At 41.7% G+C, this 16,033-nt stretch overlaps 1 protein-coding gene across 1 annotated transcript in view; it reads left to right on the forward strand.

Moving 5' to 3' along the window:
- Nucleotides 1–7,834: 7,834 nt before the first annotated feature.
- GRIP1 (glutamate receptor interacting protein 1) overlaps nt 7,835–16,033 on the forward strand; it is a 308,983-nt gene continuing 300,784 nt past the window's right edge. The window contains exon 1 of the mRNA XM_053978037.1: nt 7,835–7,977. Within this exon, the coding sequence (XP_053834012.1) occupies nt 7,923–7,977 (55 nt within the window). The 5' untranslated portion in view covers nt 7,835–7,922. The remainder of the gene's footprint in view (nt 7,978–16,033) is intronic.

The following is a 16,033-nucleotide window of genomic DNA, read 5'->3' on the forward strand; positions in this document are numbered from 1 at the left end:
ATTTCTTACCTTGGTCAAAATAAGGAGACTTAATTCTGATGCAGAAATCCTACATTCCTTTTTAGAGTAGTCTGATTAGCAAGTAAATCAGTCAAATAAATTTAATGAAAAAAGTGCATGCAAGTCTTTTGCCTACATAAGCAATACACAGGACCTTAATGGGTGTTTTATTAAAAAATAAACAGTTCTACTCAAATTCTGATTACCAACTGATTATTATAAATATTTATTCAACTTGCATATATTTATAAGGGAACAGGACAATGTACAGATATAAAAAGGTGCAATGACTTAATATAAAAAAGGAAACTGTTTTGATCTTTTTTAAAACTTTTTAAGTTGGAGAAAACTCTACTATTCTACTACCTAGTAGTACTGAGACTTTACAGTTAAATTGAAATATGCTGCTAGTTTTAGCTCTGAAGTGCCACTGCTTTATGCAGGATGGTTAAGGCAAGATATGTACTAATGGCTGATGGAGAATAAAAAGATTTATAATTGGATTGTACTTATTATCAAGAAACGACACCTTCCCACAAGAGGAACATACGTAATAGACATACAGATATTTCAGTTTATTCAGATATACAGTTTATTCTATACCACGCCTTCCTCTATTTGTTTTAAAGTGAGAGTATGAATCTATACCTGCCACTGTGTATATTGATTTGCACAGAACCTGCTGGATTGCTTGATCCAGGAAAGCTCCTTTCACTCTGTTAGCAGAAGTATCATTAAAGTTATAGCTTGTCATATGTGCATCCTCCTCTGAATCAGGGCTGCTAGCATTGAATAGGACTAGGAATTGATACTAAACACTATGTCTTCTTTGTAGAAAATTAATGATAAAATACTTATTATGCCTCTCTAGTCTTAATGCTTTTTCAATGTTTTAAACAATTTCTGTAACAGTTTTTTTCCTGATGGAAAGTATAATTGCAGGTTTTCTTCCTTTTCTGGTGTAAGGCTTACAAACACACTCTTTAAGATCATTACATTATCTCAAGTACCTTTAAAAAGCTTCCCTCTGATCAACTCAATGTTCTGTGTATTGTAGGAGATACAGATAATAGAGTTATTCACATAAATTTGCATTAAGGATACTGAATTTCCTTAAAAGACTAAATTTAATCTACATTTCAAAAAATGAAAAAGCATGACCAATATTTTTCTGATAGGCACAGTAGCTAAGCATCAGCTTTATGGCTGTTTGTCAAAGCAGATAGAAAATAGAAGCCTTTTCTTTAAGATTTAGGATAAAACTTGGAAATGAAGTGTAAATGGAAAGCAAATGCATCTAGGTAGCTGAGGTCCCAGTCTTGAAAGGCAGTTGGAGTACACCTACATTGCCATGTGCTTTCATGATCCAATTCATCTGCTTCTGGCACAACTTCAAGTCTCTGACACCCACAGTGCAGACTCTGCTCATCGCTTTTGGGGGCTACTCCTCCCTCACCCTACAGTTATGAAGATTTGGTGCTAGGGATGATGGGGCCCATAGCATCTCAAAACCTGCAGGTATTTCTTAGGTTACTGAGTAACACTAAGTCCATCTTTTTTGTCCCTGTAAAATGTCGATGGTTTTAACTTAGCTCTTACTTGAGGCACTCTTGAGATAGCACACTGGTTGTTTTCCTTCCTTCCACCTTGCTGCTGTTCATTCCAGCTTCCTTTTATGCTTGCCAAGTGTGTGTACAACAGGCAGATGTTCTGTGAGATGCTGGATCCTGAACAGATTAGCTCTTCAGTTATAAAGTGGATTCAGGAGGAGTAGGATCGTATCAGTATGGAGCACAAGGGTGACAAGCAGTGTCTCTGGATTCTCCATCCCTGGAGGCAGATAGATTTCAGGAACTTGCCCTAGGTCACCAGAAATGGGACACTTTTGCTCTGAAGTGGAAACAGTTGCACAATAGAGGTGGTTACCCCTCGCAGCTCTAAGTTCATGACTGGGTCAGCACTGGCCTGTCATTATTCCTGGGCTTGTAAGGATTCATGAGACAATCAATCATACGGCCTGTGTGTGGATAATGGTATAACTAATGTGCCTGAAATAGTGGCTGGCTTTCTGATAATGGACTTCCCAATGTGTGCTGAGTGTCATTAACAGTATTCATGGCTGCAGGTTGCTTGCCAGAAAAAGTAAGTAAATACATTCATCAAAATTCAACACTGACTAGCACCACAATGAAATATGCAGGAAAGGCACATGAAGAAAACATAAGCACCTTGGGAATCTGAGGGGGCAAATAGAGATTGTTTTGCATGGTCTGTTCTCTAGTACTGTGTCTTCTAGAGACACCAAGGTGAACCCTGAGAGGCTGCTGAACAAGGAGCTTAGGAGAGCTGAAAGCAAAATTGGCACCCTCTAACTGGCACCCCTGTGCCCTCACCCAGGCAGCATGCTGAGAACAGGCAGAACCAGGACCCCAGGAAAAATAGCTTTTTAAGTTGACCACACAGGTTACCTGCTAGTCTTAACTTTTTAAGGAAAAATTGTCAGTTATTTGTCTGCTCGCTCTCTTATTTTCCCTGTCCTTCCATGAAATCTGCCTTGGATCATGAAAGACTGAGGAAGAAAAAGGTAACACGTGAACTGTTCTCAAATCTGAAGCAAAATCCCATTTCACTACAGGCAGTTTCCTTGACAATAACAATCTCATTAGTCACAATGAAATCAGAAATCATTGTCCATAATGCCTGCAGTAGAAACACCATGAATGGCAGTTAACAGGGCCTGGATTTGTTTCCTCCAGGTTTTCTTCAGTCTTTTCCCTAAGCATTCCTAATCCTAGAATGCTTCATGGCCCATTCTTTTCTGCAGGCTGATCCTGAGCTTTTGACAACCCAACAAGAGTTGTTCCCAAAACTGCATTCCTTTTCTGCTATAGGCTTTATCTTTTTCCTGTAAAAGTCAGCTTGACCATGTTGAGAACCAAGCATTTAAATGAAAGCCTTTCCTATGCTGACCACAGAAATTAAGCAGAATTGTGGAGCCTTCCTTCAGGCAGGTGGCAGAGCCCTGAGTGACGGCTATCATGGAGCTTGGTGCTCCTGAGTAGGACCAAGCTACAAGAACAAGAACACAGAGGGCTGTGATCAGTTAATGCTCTATTTTATTTATAATTCAATATCAGTACAAAAAGGCAGCAATAAGTCAGGGTATTAAATATTTGCATAATTTCCTTTTTTCATTACATTGGTAATTGTGTACCCCTTTGCAGCTGATTTACACAACACATTTTTGTGCAAACAGTTATAAGCACTAATTAGAGTATTTTATTTTAGCAGTGCACAATCCCCAAAATTTTGATTTTGGGTGTCTATATCTCTTCAGAGCTTAAAGCCTGAGCACACAGGGAAATGGTGTCTCTGTCTTGGAGTAGGTTACAGAAGAGGAAAAGGCAAGTAGGTAGTCCCAAGAAGTCTGCTGTCTAGTGGGATATGTGTGTGTTTGACACAAGGATGCTGTCATGACCAAGAATCTACATCTTCTGCTAATTCTAAGCTTGTTTGCTGTAGTTCAAGGGTCTGAGATAAAGCCTTAAAAATGTTTTCTTTTAAAGGAAATAGAGAAACTCTTCCTGCCTCCTTAAAGCATCAGATGGCTAAATCCAAAGTCACATAGGTACATAACACAGGCAGCAGGTGGATTGCAGGTTCCTGAACACACAAACACAGTCCATAAAACTCCCAACTTCCCCTTTTGCTTATTTGAAGGCTGTAGCCAACTTCCCTAAACTAATGGTGCTCATGTTTTGTCTGATTCCTAAATCTTTTTGGAACTGACAGACCAGGTAACTTGGGTTTTAACTTCTTGATGGGCTCACTTCCACAGACAGGTTCAGACATCCTCTTCTGTGAAACTCCCCAGTTAGCCAGTGCGAGAGATTCACAGTACCATGAACAGAGCAAGCCAAAGGGACCATGTCTCCTGCACTGGCCTAAGGTGGAAATTCCCCATTGAGACTGACAATGACTGGCTAACACTCTGTGGCAGGATGTCCAACTATTTTTTCTTCACATTTGTTAAGAAAAGTCCAAAACTATGTCTAAAAAAAAATCAATTGTTGGTATACTACTTATGTCTCGTCTGTGAACTTTTTGACCTGTTGTTCAGCAATGTGACAATAGCTTTCAAGATAAGACACTTTTTTAATAAAAGGAAAATATAGAATGATAAAATAGAAGAGCAGTGGGTAGAGAAGATGCTGTATAGAGTTCATCTCTGGTCTGCCTAGTGCTCAGTTCTGACAGGACTGGTATCAGTTTTTTAATGAAATCACATTTTAATATGACTTGCACACATTTATGTAACACTTAGTAAGAATACAGTAACACAGCCTCAGGCTCACACTGGTGACCAGTCCACCTAAAAGAATCAGAACCTACCCTTCTCCACAGATGGCACAGCCAAATAATACAGAGCCATCAAGAGCAATGTGGTATGCTCAAGTATTTTTATCAGAATGATATGGAAGTTCTGATCCAGAAACCCATAGTAGTTGCAACATCTTAATATTGTAAAAGTTATTTTAGGTAATTTTTGAATTTTATTTGCAGAAGAGATTTTCCTTCATACCTTTTAAAGCTCTTTGTAGTCAAAAATGTGTATGTAAACATGTCAGTTACTTAGTAAAAAAAAAGAAAAAAAAGCTAAAAGTTTAGAAGACTTAAAAGCTAAGGCATTTTTCCTAGCTTAGAGGTAATTTATGCTGCAAATCTCCATTTACTGAGAAACATTATAGTCCTCCAGCAACTGAACCCTCTGCCTGACTATCTTCATATTTCTCCTACCTAACTTTTAGGAAATGCATAAGAACAGGAAATTAAAAAAAAATAATCTCTTCTTTAGAATGCTCACAGAATAAGACCTTTTCTTGATGATACCTATTTTGCTTCTGATTAATTCTAGGGTTGTACATGCTTCAGATGACCTGCATGTTGCAGTATCAAGTAAGAATAAAGGGTGCTTCCTTGAAAATCAAGATTTGATTAATTTAAAATTCTCTGGGTAAAAAACTGTAGACAGAAAAGAACTGTCAGGAAGTTTATAGCTACATGTGTGATATATTCACCATAAAATGCACATCTAAATCAGGTGGCTGCTTTATTCCATTAGTAGCATTGGGATATGCAGAAGCAGTTGTTCAGTGTAAAACAGCTCATGTGAGTTAGAGAAAGCAATTAAATTAACTTGAGCCAGGCATCCATACAAACTTCTGTGGCAAATAAATGTGGAATTATAGACTGTCATTGCCTTAAAGGATTTATTTGTAAAGTACTGCATAAGACAGAGAGAAGCATACATATTCCATTTAATGATGCAAATGTTGTGAACTATTTCATATGTAGTATATTTGTTCCTGAGAAGCCAGTGATACTTAGAAAAAGTAGGACTTATCCCTCATTTTGAAACATATTTCTGGAGCAAATCCAAACCAGCAGCTGGGATTTTATGACTCCTGCAGGATCCTGAAAAATCCCATATTCAGTCCTAAGGAATTCTTACTCACATTCAAAGTGATGACATAAAAAATAGCTAGAAAATGGCTTATTGTGGACTGAAGAGTAGGACAATCTACCTCTTTATTCCTCTGACCTGCAATTTTGCAGAACTCTGGTGCTGGCAAAAAAAAAAAAAAAAAAAAAACCAAACCAAAAACAACTGGAGGATCAGAACTACAATGTTAAGGCTCATTGTTTATATTTTTATCATTTGTTATGTAAATGTCAGGAGTAAAAGGTGGATATCAGAGGTAGTATGTAAGATTTAGGACATGGATGACACAATCATCTGAAGTTTTATTTCATTCTATGGCATGGAAGTCCAGGTGTCTTTTAAGAAAGGGCAGAGGTAAATGCGAAAGTAATTTTCTTTTTAAAGTAGTTACATTTCTATACACTTCTATACACTTTATTGCCTTTAAACCTGTTCCTGGCTGTGTATTCTCCAGGAACTCTTGGGAAAGAGTTCCTTGTACTGGTGCCTTCTGGGCTGAAGAGCTGCAGTCTTACTCTCTCCATTTTCTTTGCCTGAACACCTCAAAGGCATTGTGTGGAACTTTTGCCCTGTGAGCAAAGAATCTAGCTGGAAATCTTTATTTTATAATGCTTAGAAATTCACATGCACACTCACATTTTTCTTTAGAAATACCAATAACACCCCCCCAACATTATTTAAGTAAAAGGATTATGACAGGAAGGAGAATATTAGCATAAATATGTCTCTTCTAAAAGAAAAGAGCCAAGACTGGGGTTCAAATATGCAGGAAATCCAAATTAAGTGTCCCCAGGAATGAAACAAAAATATCAATAGTCACATGATTCAAAGCTGACATAAATCCAGTCTGATACTTGTAACTTGGTAAAATGTTTTTGGTTTGTTGACAGCACATTGTTGGGTTTTGTTCTAGATCAGGTATCACCTGTCCTCTCACAGGCTGCAAGAGTGTTGTCAACGAAAGGAACTTGTCATTGCATACTCTTAATTCAACTGAAATCCAGGATATGCCTACTCTGTTTGGATCACTGGTACTGCTCAGTGATCCTGCAGCATTACGATGACAGGACTGCAGCCCAAGTGCAATCAAGGAAAAGCCAGGAGCTGCAGCTTTCATCAATGGGATTTTAAACAAGGGGTTTTCATGAGCACCAAGACATATTCTGCTTGACATGCTGGCACAAAGTCAACATAGAAGAATGCTGTGTCAGGAAACTGTCATGAAATTTACAGCCGAAATACAATCCTTCAAATTTTCCTCTGAATAAAGGGTTCATGTGGAGTTGTTTGATTACATAGAATTACATAATTTCTATAAACGCGAGGATGTTACAGACAATATAAAAATGATCACAACATAATTGTTAGGCAGGATGAAGCTCTTATAGGAGAGCACCCTCAGAAGTGCCTCAGAAAATTAAAAAGCATCCTCTGTATTGTTATCATTATTTTCAAATGACATTCAAACCTGCCACTTTGAATTTCTTTTCTGTAAAAAATAAAAGGAATATTTAATCACCACAGCATTAGTCTCCTGTTAGAACATGGCTGTGTCAGAAGTAATTTTAGTGGTGAGATTTAAGGCCTTTTAGTCAAAAGGTCGTAAGGAACTGCCTGTAATACAGACAGAAATTTGACCTGTCACAACTGGGTCCTGGACTCTTTATGGTGCAAATTCGGGTTTATTTGATCGGGGGCTGTCCCTGCCCTTCGTGGGAGCTTGCCTCTGTTTTAACTCCTTATAGCCCAGCTTTCGCACACCTGGGTGCAGGGAAACCGGCCAGTCAGGAATTGCGGAGGGAAAGGGACGAGCCTTTGTCAGTGCTGCGAGGCGAGTGATCCGCGGGATGGCCGCGCCGGTCGCCACGCGGGGGCCGAAACTCAGACCCTTGCACCGGTGCGGAGTTTCACACCCCGCGAACGCGAGAGCCACGGCCGCTCCCCGCGGCGCGGGGCAGCTCCGCGCCCCGGCCCGCACCTGGCGGACGAGAGGCGGCGCGCCCCGCCCGCCCCACCTGGGCCCGCCGTGCCCGAGCGGGGCCGCCCCGCGCTCTCCATTGTGCGGCCGCCGGCTCGGGCCACCTGCCGGCGGCGCCAGGGCCGGGCTGGGTCCGGGCACAGCTCCGCGCCTCCTCTGCCGCCCACAATCCCCCCGCCCACCCTCTCCGGTCCCCGGCTGAACCGGGGCGAGCCCGCGCCTTCCTTCCCCGCCTGCCTCCCTCCCGTCCCCCGGCTGGCGGAGCTCCGCCGCCTCCCCTCCCCCGCCCTCTCTCTCCCTCCCACCGCGCGGCCGCCGCCCCTCCGCCGCTGCCCGCCGGAGCCGCCGACTTCCCCTTGAGCGCGGGTCGCCGCCGCCTCGCCCTGCCATGAGCCGTCCCCCGTCGCCGCCGCAGCAGCGCTGAGCGGGGAGCGCGGAGCCATGCCGGGCTGGAAGAAGAACATCCCCATCTGCCTGCAAGCCGAGTCGGAGCGAGGTGAGCGTGGAGCCCCGGGGGCGCCAGCCGCCCGCCGCCAGGGAAGGCAGGCGGGAGTGGGGGGGACGGGCCGGGGTCTGCGGCGCCGCCGGGTGCCCCCTCCGTAGCCCATGCCCGGGCACGGCCGCAGCCGCCCCGCGGTGGGACGGGCGACCGACCCCGCGCCTTCCATCTTGCTCCGCCGCCGCGGCAGGAGCGGGGGCTGCGGGGGGCGGCACCCGCACTGGGCCGGGGGACACACCGGGCCGGCCCCCGCCGCCTCCGCAGCAACTTAACTTTTCTCTGCGGTGCTGCCGCCAGCGCTGCCCCGGGCCGGGCTTCTATAGCCGGGGGGGTTGGGGGGGGGGGGGGGGCGTGAGCCGGAGGGGTGGGAAGGTAGTTTCGAAGTGACTTCGCGAAACTTCTTTGCATGTGGCTCTGCGCCGGGCAGCTGCTGGACCTATTCCGTCCCTCCCGGTGGGCGTCGGTGAACCGGCAGCGATCGCGCCTCGGCGGCGAGCAGTGCCCGCAGTAGCTGCCCCCGGTCCCGGCAGCGGTCCCGGGATGGCCTCCGGTCCCCAAACCCCGCCGTTCGGGTCGGTGATGTCAGAAGTGAGAGGGTTTCTGGTCAGTTTTAAGAATAAACTATTTGTTTGTTACAATAAAAAGGTGTCTTTGCCCCTTCCTCAGAGAGGGCTTCTGTCATGGGTGGGTGTCGTGGCCCTTGCTCTGTCTTCAGCCTGTGAGTCAAAGACAAAAAGGCTGGGACACCAGTTACTCTCAGGTATGCCCGTCGAAACATGTCTTTGATTTACAGGTTAGTTCCGTGGCAGAATGTGGAGTCCTGAGGCAGGACATTTGGGTTTGGTTGCTGCCGTGTTGAATAGCTGGCTCTCCTCCTAGGAACAACAATTCACCGAGTATTCAGAAGGAGGAGGTTCTGTTTGCTGTGTAGAAGAAGTCTTGTTCCCTTGCATTGGAGGTGGAGGTCTTTTGCAGAACTGCTGCCCTTCTGACTAGTAAATCCTATCCCTAATGGGAAGTTCATCACAAATATATGACGTCATGAAAATAGTTGCTGAAATGAGCACAAGGTGTTTCAGCTGTGAAAAGTGAGCTTTTGAGTCTTTACTCTTAGTAAATACATCATTACTAAAATCTGTGGTCATATTTCTGTATGTCACAAATCTGTGTAGCAGAGGAATCACAGAAATAGGATGGATGACAGTTGTCAAAATATATCAGATGCATTTACAGATGAGGGAACTTTAGAAAGGGTCTAATCTGGCTGTGTCAGAAACTGGAAAGGTTTTCTCATTTCATTCTGCATAAAGGTTGTGTCATGAGCTGTAACATGCAGACTTGTCTTTATTCAGAGTAAACAATGGTGGTGGTTTTGCTCTGATGGGTTTAATGTCAGAATACTGATTTGTTAACAGTTCTTGTTTATTCCTATTTCTGTTTAACCTCTTTCATCTTCATTATGAAGCCGAATAGATTTATATGTTAATAGTCTTACCACTGATGCTTTTCTTTATTGTATTTCAATTGTGTAAAAAAAAAAAAAATCTCTATTCTGCCTGAAGTAAATTTTTGCCTTCTGAAGTATGTTGCATTGTATAGTGCTTAAGTTTCAGCTAATAATTTAGCAGGATTCCAGTGTCACTGGAACTTTCGTGATTTAGACTTGGAAAAATATTAAATGGTCAAAATATTTAATCAGTATTGGATTTAATAGTTCTTGAGTATGAAGAATAGATGAAATAAAGCTTTCAAGCTAGACAGAAAAACGGCTAGTGCAGTAATGAAATGAAGGGGCATCTTTAACTAATGTAGGAGTTTAGCATGGCATTGAGTAAAAGGCAATTACAAATACAGTTAAATTCTGGTTCAGAGCCAGTTATGCTAACATCCCCCTCTTCTGTTTCTAGAAAATATTTCCATTCAGTTAGTCTGCAGAACGTTTTATGTACGTTGTGCTATCAGAAGACTTTTGTGAATGTAAATACTGATATTTTAAACTAACAGTGTAGCTGATAGCTTTCTGTGATTTAGATATGGAGTAATACTGGATGTGAAATATTTAGTAATATAAACTGTATTTACGTCGCATATACAAGTATGCCTTTATATAGGATATAAAATATCCATTTATCCATCCCAAATGCTTGTGTATATAGGATAAGAATACTCATACAGAATATAAGAATAAAAAACATTTTAATGCTTGTGTATTTCCTTTGATTTTATGTTCCTGTAATCTGATTGTTTTAATCAGTGTTTTGTTCCTGTGAGAGGAGCTAGTCTTTATTCAACCCTATGAACGCTGGTAGGACTGACTAGTAGTAAATTTCCTGTATAACAACACAGACCTGCTAAGTTAATTTGGTGCTGAAGTTTTTTGGTGGTGATCACTTGTAAAACAAACTACAAAATGAAAAGGGATTAAACAACCCATCCAAACCAGAAAAGTACCCTACAACCACAAATCAAACAAGATCTCAAAAAGGAAGTGAGCAGGTAAATAATGCCAGTTTATCCTTGTGCCTCCTGCTGACTTTCCCCTTCAGGAAAGCCTCTCCTGCTGGCTTTATTATATCCACAGTCCATACCCCCCTTCTCTGTCATAATAAACAGGTACTGTGCAGCTTAATTTCAAGTCTAGATGTAGCAGCAGATTTCAACTGGAAAAAGTCAGCTCCGGAGGTGCTGGGAAAACTGGGAAGGCAAAGATTTCCCTGTGGTGAACTATGAGTGGTTTGTACCAGACTCTTTTTCACCTCAAATGTTACAGGCTTTCTTGAGAGCTCTGCGTCTTCTGCATGCATGTGTAGGGAGCTCAGCGGGCTCTTAGGTCCTCAGCAGTGGGAGGAAGAAAGTTGTGGGCACTAGGATGTGAGGCTTGAGGGGTGGGTGGATTTGTTAGAGAGGATGTGGGGGCTGTGTCCTCAAGGCACTGCAGCATAGAAGGTTCACTGGGTACCAATACTCTTTCTCGCTCCAGACCAATGCAGCATTGCTTTGGGAAGCACTTCAAGGATGTTGTATTTCCCTTGATGCTCAGCTCATCTAGGGTGTCAGGAACTGGATGGCAGTGCTGCCACACTGCAGTGCATACCACAGCTTGTTCTGGTGCAAGGAATCAACTTACAAAGTCTCCAAAGAACTGCGTTGTTTTGATGTGAGGAACTCTTGGGATATGGCAAACGGTGATAACCTTGTGCAGACCTACTGAGTTTGCTCCAAGTGGAGTTATTTTAATGTATTGGTATCCTTGTTTGCACCTTCCTTGCTTCAGACACCCCCTTCTGTATTGAACATCTACTGCAGAAAGTCCTTAGCGCAGCCTGTGATCGTTGTTCCTACAAGTCATGCGCTGAAATGGAGGTTATCCAAAAACTCGATAAAATCAGAATTTTGCTAATGGAGATTGGCCAGTCTTACTGAAATGAAGTAGCAGAGACGTGGTCAATGCTGTTGGCTCACCTTGGCAACAATTGATACTCTGAGTAAAGGAAGATAACCTGGGATAATGTTTCAAGCATCAGAGCGTGTATTTGCATATAGAGTTTAACATTTGTGAGAGTGCTTTGTGGTGGAGAAGATTCTCTTCTGAGGGATGGCAATCAGTGGTATTTCAACAAGTATTTTTAGATGTCTTGACTGTGGAAATTATATGGGATACTTATGTCAACTTAAAAAAAATCATATTGTGCTGGTTTTCAGTGACTAAAACCATATTTAAGATATGAAGTGGAGAGCTGCTTTTCTGTGTGTACTGCAGCGCAGCTCCTGGTATTCTGCTGCCTACTCTGTAATTGAACAGTACTCTGCAATGGCTGTGCTGCTTCTGGCTTTTACTGCCACAATTATCACAAGAAGTCCTGTCCTTTAGAGGAAAGAAATTGTGCTCTGTGTTAAGTAAAATATTTGTAATAATATACCTGATAGTATACCTAATAGTATATAGGTATACACATATATATAGTATACCTATATATAAATATATACCTAATAGTATACCTGATGCATTTCAAAAATGACGTGTGAAGATGTGCTAGTGTAAGACAGTGCCTTTAAAATTCAGGGTGCACTTCTCTCCTCCCCAGTTTTCTGCCTAAGACATAAAGCAGATTTTGTTGTAAACCACCTAAAACACTTTCTGAGGTGACATCTCTGTAGCTACTTTAAGAAGAAAAATGTTACTGGAATTCATTTTGTTCAGTATTCCTTCCAATCAAGTTAAATGAAGGTGTTTAATGGAACTCCTGTTTCAACTTCATAGCTGATCAAGTTTGCCAGGAGTACAGAAAATACTACTTCTACATCTTGTATGCTTGCTGTAGGATTGCTTGGGGTCCCTTAATGTACATGCATGTTAATTTTAGAAATTAAAGCATCTAAGTCATGCTTTGGTCTTGATTTTATTTTTTAAGTAGTATTCATTCCACCGTTGTTTTTCCTCTGTTAAATAGACCAGTTAGGTCAAGGAAGAAGGAAATACTGGATTTTTATTTTCTGCTTCTCTATCCATGTTCACACTTGACAGGGAAATCGGGTAAACTTCAAGGAAACATTTTAAAGGAAACATTAGGAAATGTTTTAAACTGCAGGACTCAAGGATAAAAAACCACACGGGTATTTTGTGAATCCTGCCTCAAATACAAAAGGAGCATGTTCTCATGGAAGATGTGCTGACAACAAGCATCTATCCCTGAGGTTACTGCTGTGTGAGCTTGTCTGCTCATCTTAAGCCGGAAGAGAATCAGTTTCTCAGATAAGGGAATGATATGTTACTGAATTTAATCATGTTATTGTGGGTTAGCAATTTGCATCTGATCAAATGAGGCCACTTCACAGTGGATATGCTTCATGCTCTTGCCAGGTACATGTTAAAAATCAGATTATTTTCAACTGAAGGCTGAGAGTGAATGTTCTTTGTATTTCAATCTTTCACCTAGTAAGGCAAGAGGAATCTTATTCTTCTTGAGCTTACATGGGTTTTTGGAAACTGAAGAGAGCTGCAGACCTAGGATTAGAAACCTTGTACAGAGACTTTCTGTCTGTCTTTATCTGTTTTCTCATGCGTGTCATGTGCCTCCTGAAAAGTTAAAGTATAACCTGGATGGTAGAAAACTTTTGTGAGGAGAGGATGTGTTCACAGTGGCAGCCCTGAGAATCAGGACTGGGTGTTGGGAATGAATGCTTGGAGATAGATGCGTGGAAGATCATCTTTTACCACAGGGAAGGCATTGCCTAGGCTTAGTGTGGGGTGCAGATACCTAATACATGAACTGTTGGGACATTTGGTCAGTTGTGGTATGTGAAGTGCACTGTAGTTGCTTACATTTAAGGTGAAGAAGTGATAAGGACAGAAATTGAAGGAAATATCAGTTTCAGCTGCTGGCACAAGAGGCTGACTTGACTAGCTTCATTCCCCTCCTCCAGAAGCATCTGAAACAACCACTGAATCTCAGATTGCAAAACCCTAATACTAGGAGATAGATTAATAGCAAAATACTGATTACAAACAGTATATATTTTGTTCTTGTTGGGACTTCTGTCTCTTTTCACCTCAGTCTTGATTGAACTGTGTCTTGGACATTGGTCTTTCTCCATTTGCTACACTGAACGTTGGTGAAGATCATTTGCCAGGTGGGATAAGTTGACACTCTAGAGCTGGTTTTCAGCAGCATGCAAAGGGCACAGGCACGCTGTGTCAGTTTTTTCATTCTTTCTCTTAAAACTAGCTGGGATGGGGAAGATTCTAAGGATGGAAAAGAGGCAACAGTTGTTCCGTAGTGCCCTTTTAACACGAAAGGAACTGAGAGCAGGCAAAAATTGTCTACATCTCTTGTGATATGCATAGCCAAGTTAACAGCATTTTACGAGCTATGGTATTAAAAGAATTTGGTAAATCTTGTGGTATCTTCATGAAAGTATGGTCTTCACTGACAGCTGAGAGATGATTGTCTCCTGTGTCTGGGTCATAACCAAGGTTTTTTCCCCATCTTGTAGAAAGAAAGTGTGAGATAAGTGCAAATAAATGGTTTCTGTTTTTTGCAGAGGCAAAAGCAGTTTTTGTTCATGTTTGTCAGAAATGCAGTTAGATTTGTCAGCAGTGAGTGATGGCAGCAAACACTCCAGCTTGCCTCAAAGAGCAGCAGCATGTAGAATTTGAAGCAGTAACAATATTTGCCACTGACAGGCACAAGTTGCTTTTTTGTGGGTATCTGGGAGCTATAAAGGGTATAAATTCTGAACGACAAGTTTTTGATCAGAGTTTCTTGTACACTGAAACATTAGAGACACACATAACAGGAAATACAGAAGCTAGAGTGTTAGATCCTTCAGCAATTTACATGTAGACAACTTCTCTTGAATCTTGGTGCATAATTATATCCCTACTATGGATTGTTTTTCTGTTATTCAAGGTTATCTAAGCTGCCACAGCTCAAGGTTCTCCCTGAAGAGCTGTGACGACCATGTTGCTCTAAGTGGTTGCAGGAGGTAAGGCTTGATGCTGCACCTTCTCCCCACTGCTTGTATTTTAGTCCTCTTTAGTTATGCTAATGCTTTTGAAAAAAGATGCACCAAGTCAGCAGGTATCTGTAAGGGTCTGGTGATTGTGGCTGTGAAATTCGGATATGTTTGAATGTTTTATCTAAGTGTTTTGCATTTATGCACACTGAAATGTCAAGAGTACCATCCATCCTGACGTATGGAAAAACAGACTAATGAGATGTGTCAGTATCCTGTGTGGATGGGGACAAGATGATCACCTGCTCAGCGTTTCATTTGGGCAAGATGAGTGTGAGACCCTGCAAAATTCAGGGTAAAATAGTAACATTTATGTCAGATAGAAGTAATCTTGATTACTGTATCACCCTACTGGTTTGTTTGGTTGATTTTTTTTTTTCCCTTTTCCTCTTTCTGCTGGCACAGACTGTGCTGGGTGGCTGGGGAACACAAACTCATAAACTCTTCTGGTGTGTCCTCTGGTATGAGGTGGCCAGGTTTTTTATGGTTCTGAATGATACTGATGGTCTAATGTCTGGTTTTTTTTTTTTTAATGTCATTATCAGTGCAAGTTGTGTGTGTCACTGGTTCTGCATCACAGATTAGAAGCAGCGTTCTTTGCTTAATGTTGAAATAGTTTAACAAGAACATACAAGTAGATAAGACAGGTAAGCAAGGGGTGACAGTTTTGGTACCAATATGTATTCCACAAGGAATTTTGTTGTCTTTTCTCCTTGGAAATCGCTGCAGGAATTGAGAATGCCTGGCATGACTGACTCAATCTCTGTCTTTTTTTGTGCCTTAATTTCTTGTTATTAGCAAAAATCACCACTGGGAAGATTCTGCTACTGTGAAGGAAAACTGCAGAGAGTATTTTAATAGTTTTACCATCTTCTGTATACACTGGAATCCCACAGATATTTAGGAAGTTCCACAGTTTCCTCATGCAAGTTTAAATCTTCTCTCAAAATAAGAGAAATTATTCCCTGAAATATAAAGATAGAGATGCAATGATGACAGTTACAAGTAACTGTCAGTGAAACTTAAAGATTTTGTTTTTTTTTTTACCAGTGGGGTGAGACTGAAGTTTTAATGCCACTGTTTTGTGGGCTAGTAATTTCATGTTGTATAACTGAATACAAATGTTTCCTTATGAAGAAATGGTGTTTTGAATGTTGTAAAGTATTGTCAGAATGTGTCTTCTCAGTAACCGTCTTTCCTAGGAAGGTAGGAGAATTTAAAATAACTATTTTTGTTTACTAAGCCACTCTATGTAGTTAGCACTTTCTTCCTGAAGTAGTTTTCCAGTTGGTGAATGTGGGACACAGTCTCTCTGTCCCACACTGCAGTGTGCGAAATAAAACCAAGACATTTACATTTAATCAACAAAATGAAGACGAACATATCGGTGACTGGTGTGTAAGTGAACCAGACGTTGTTTTGTTTCTGTGGTTATCAGCGACACAGAAGTAATGCCAGCTTTTCTACAATTGCCTGACACGGAGACAGGTGTTCTGCAGTCCAGCACCTGTTTGTCAGTTTAGCAGCTTCTACAGCG

This window comes from Vidua macroura, chromosome 5 (genome assembly GCF_024509145.1).
Source record: "Vidua macroura isolate BioBank_ID:100142 chromosome 5, ASM2450914v1, whole genome shotgun sequence".
Taxonomy (NCBI): Eukaryota; Metazoa; Chordata; class Aves; order Passeriformes; family Viduidae; genus Vidua; species Vidua macroura.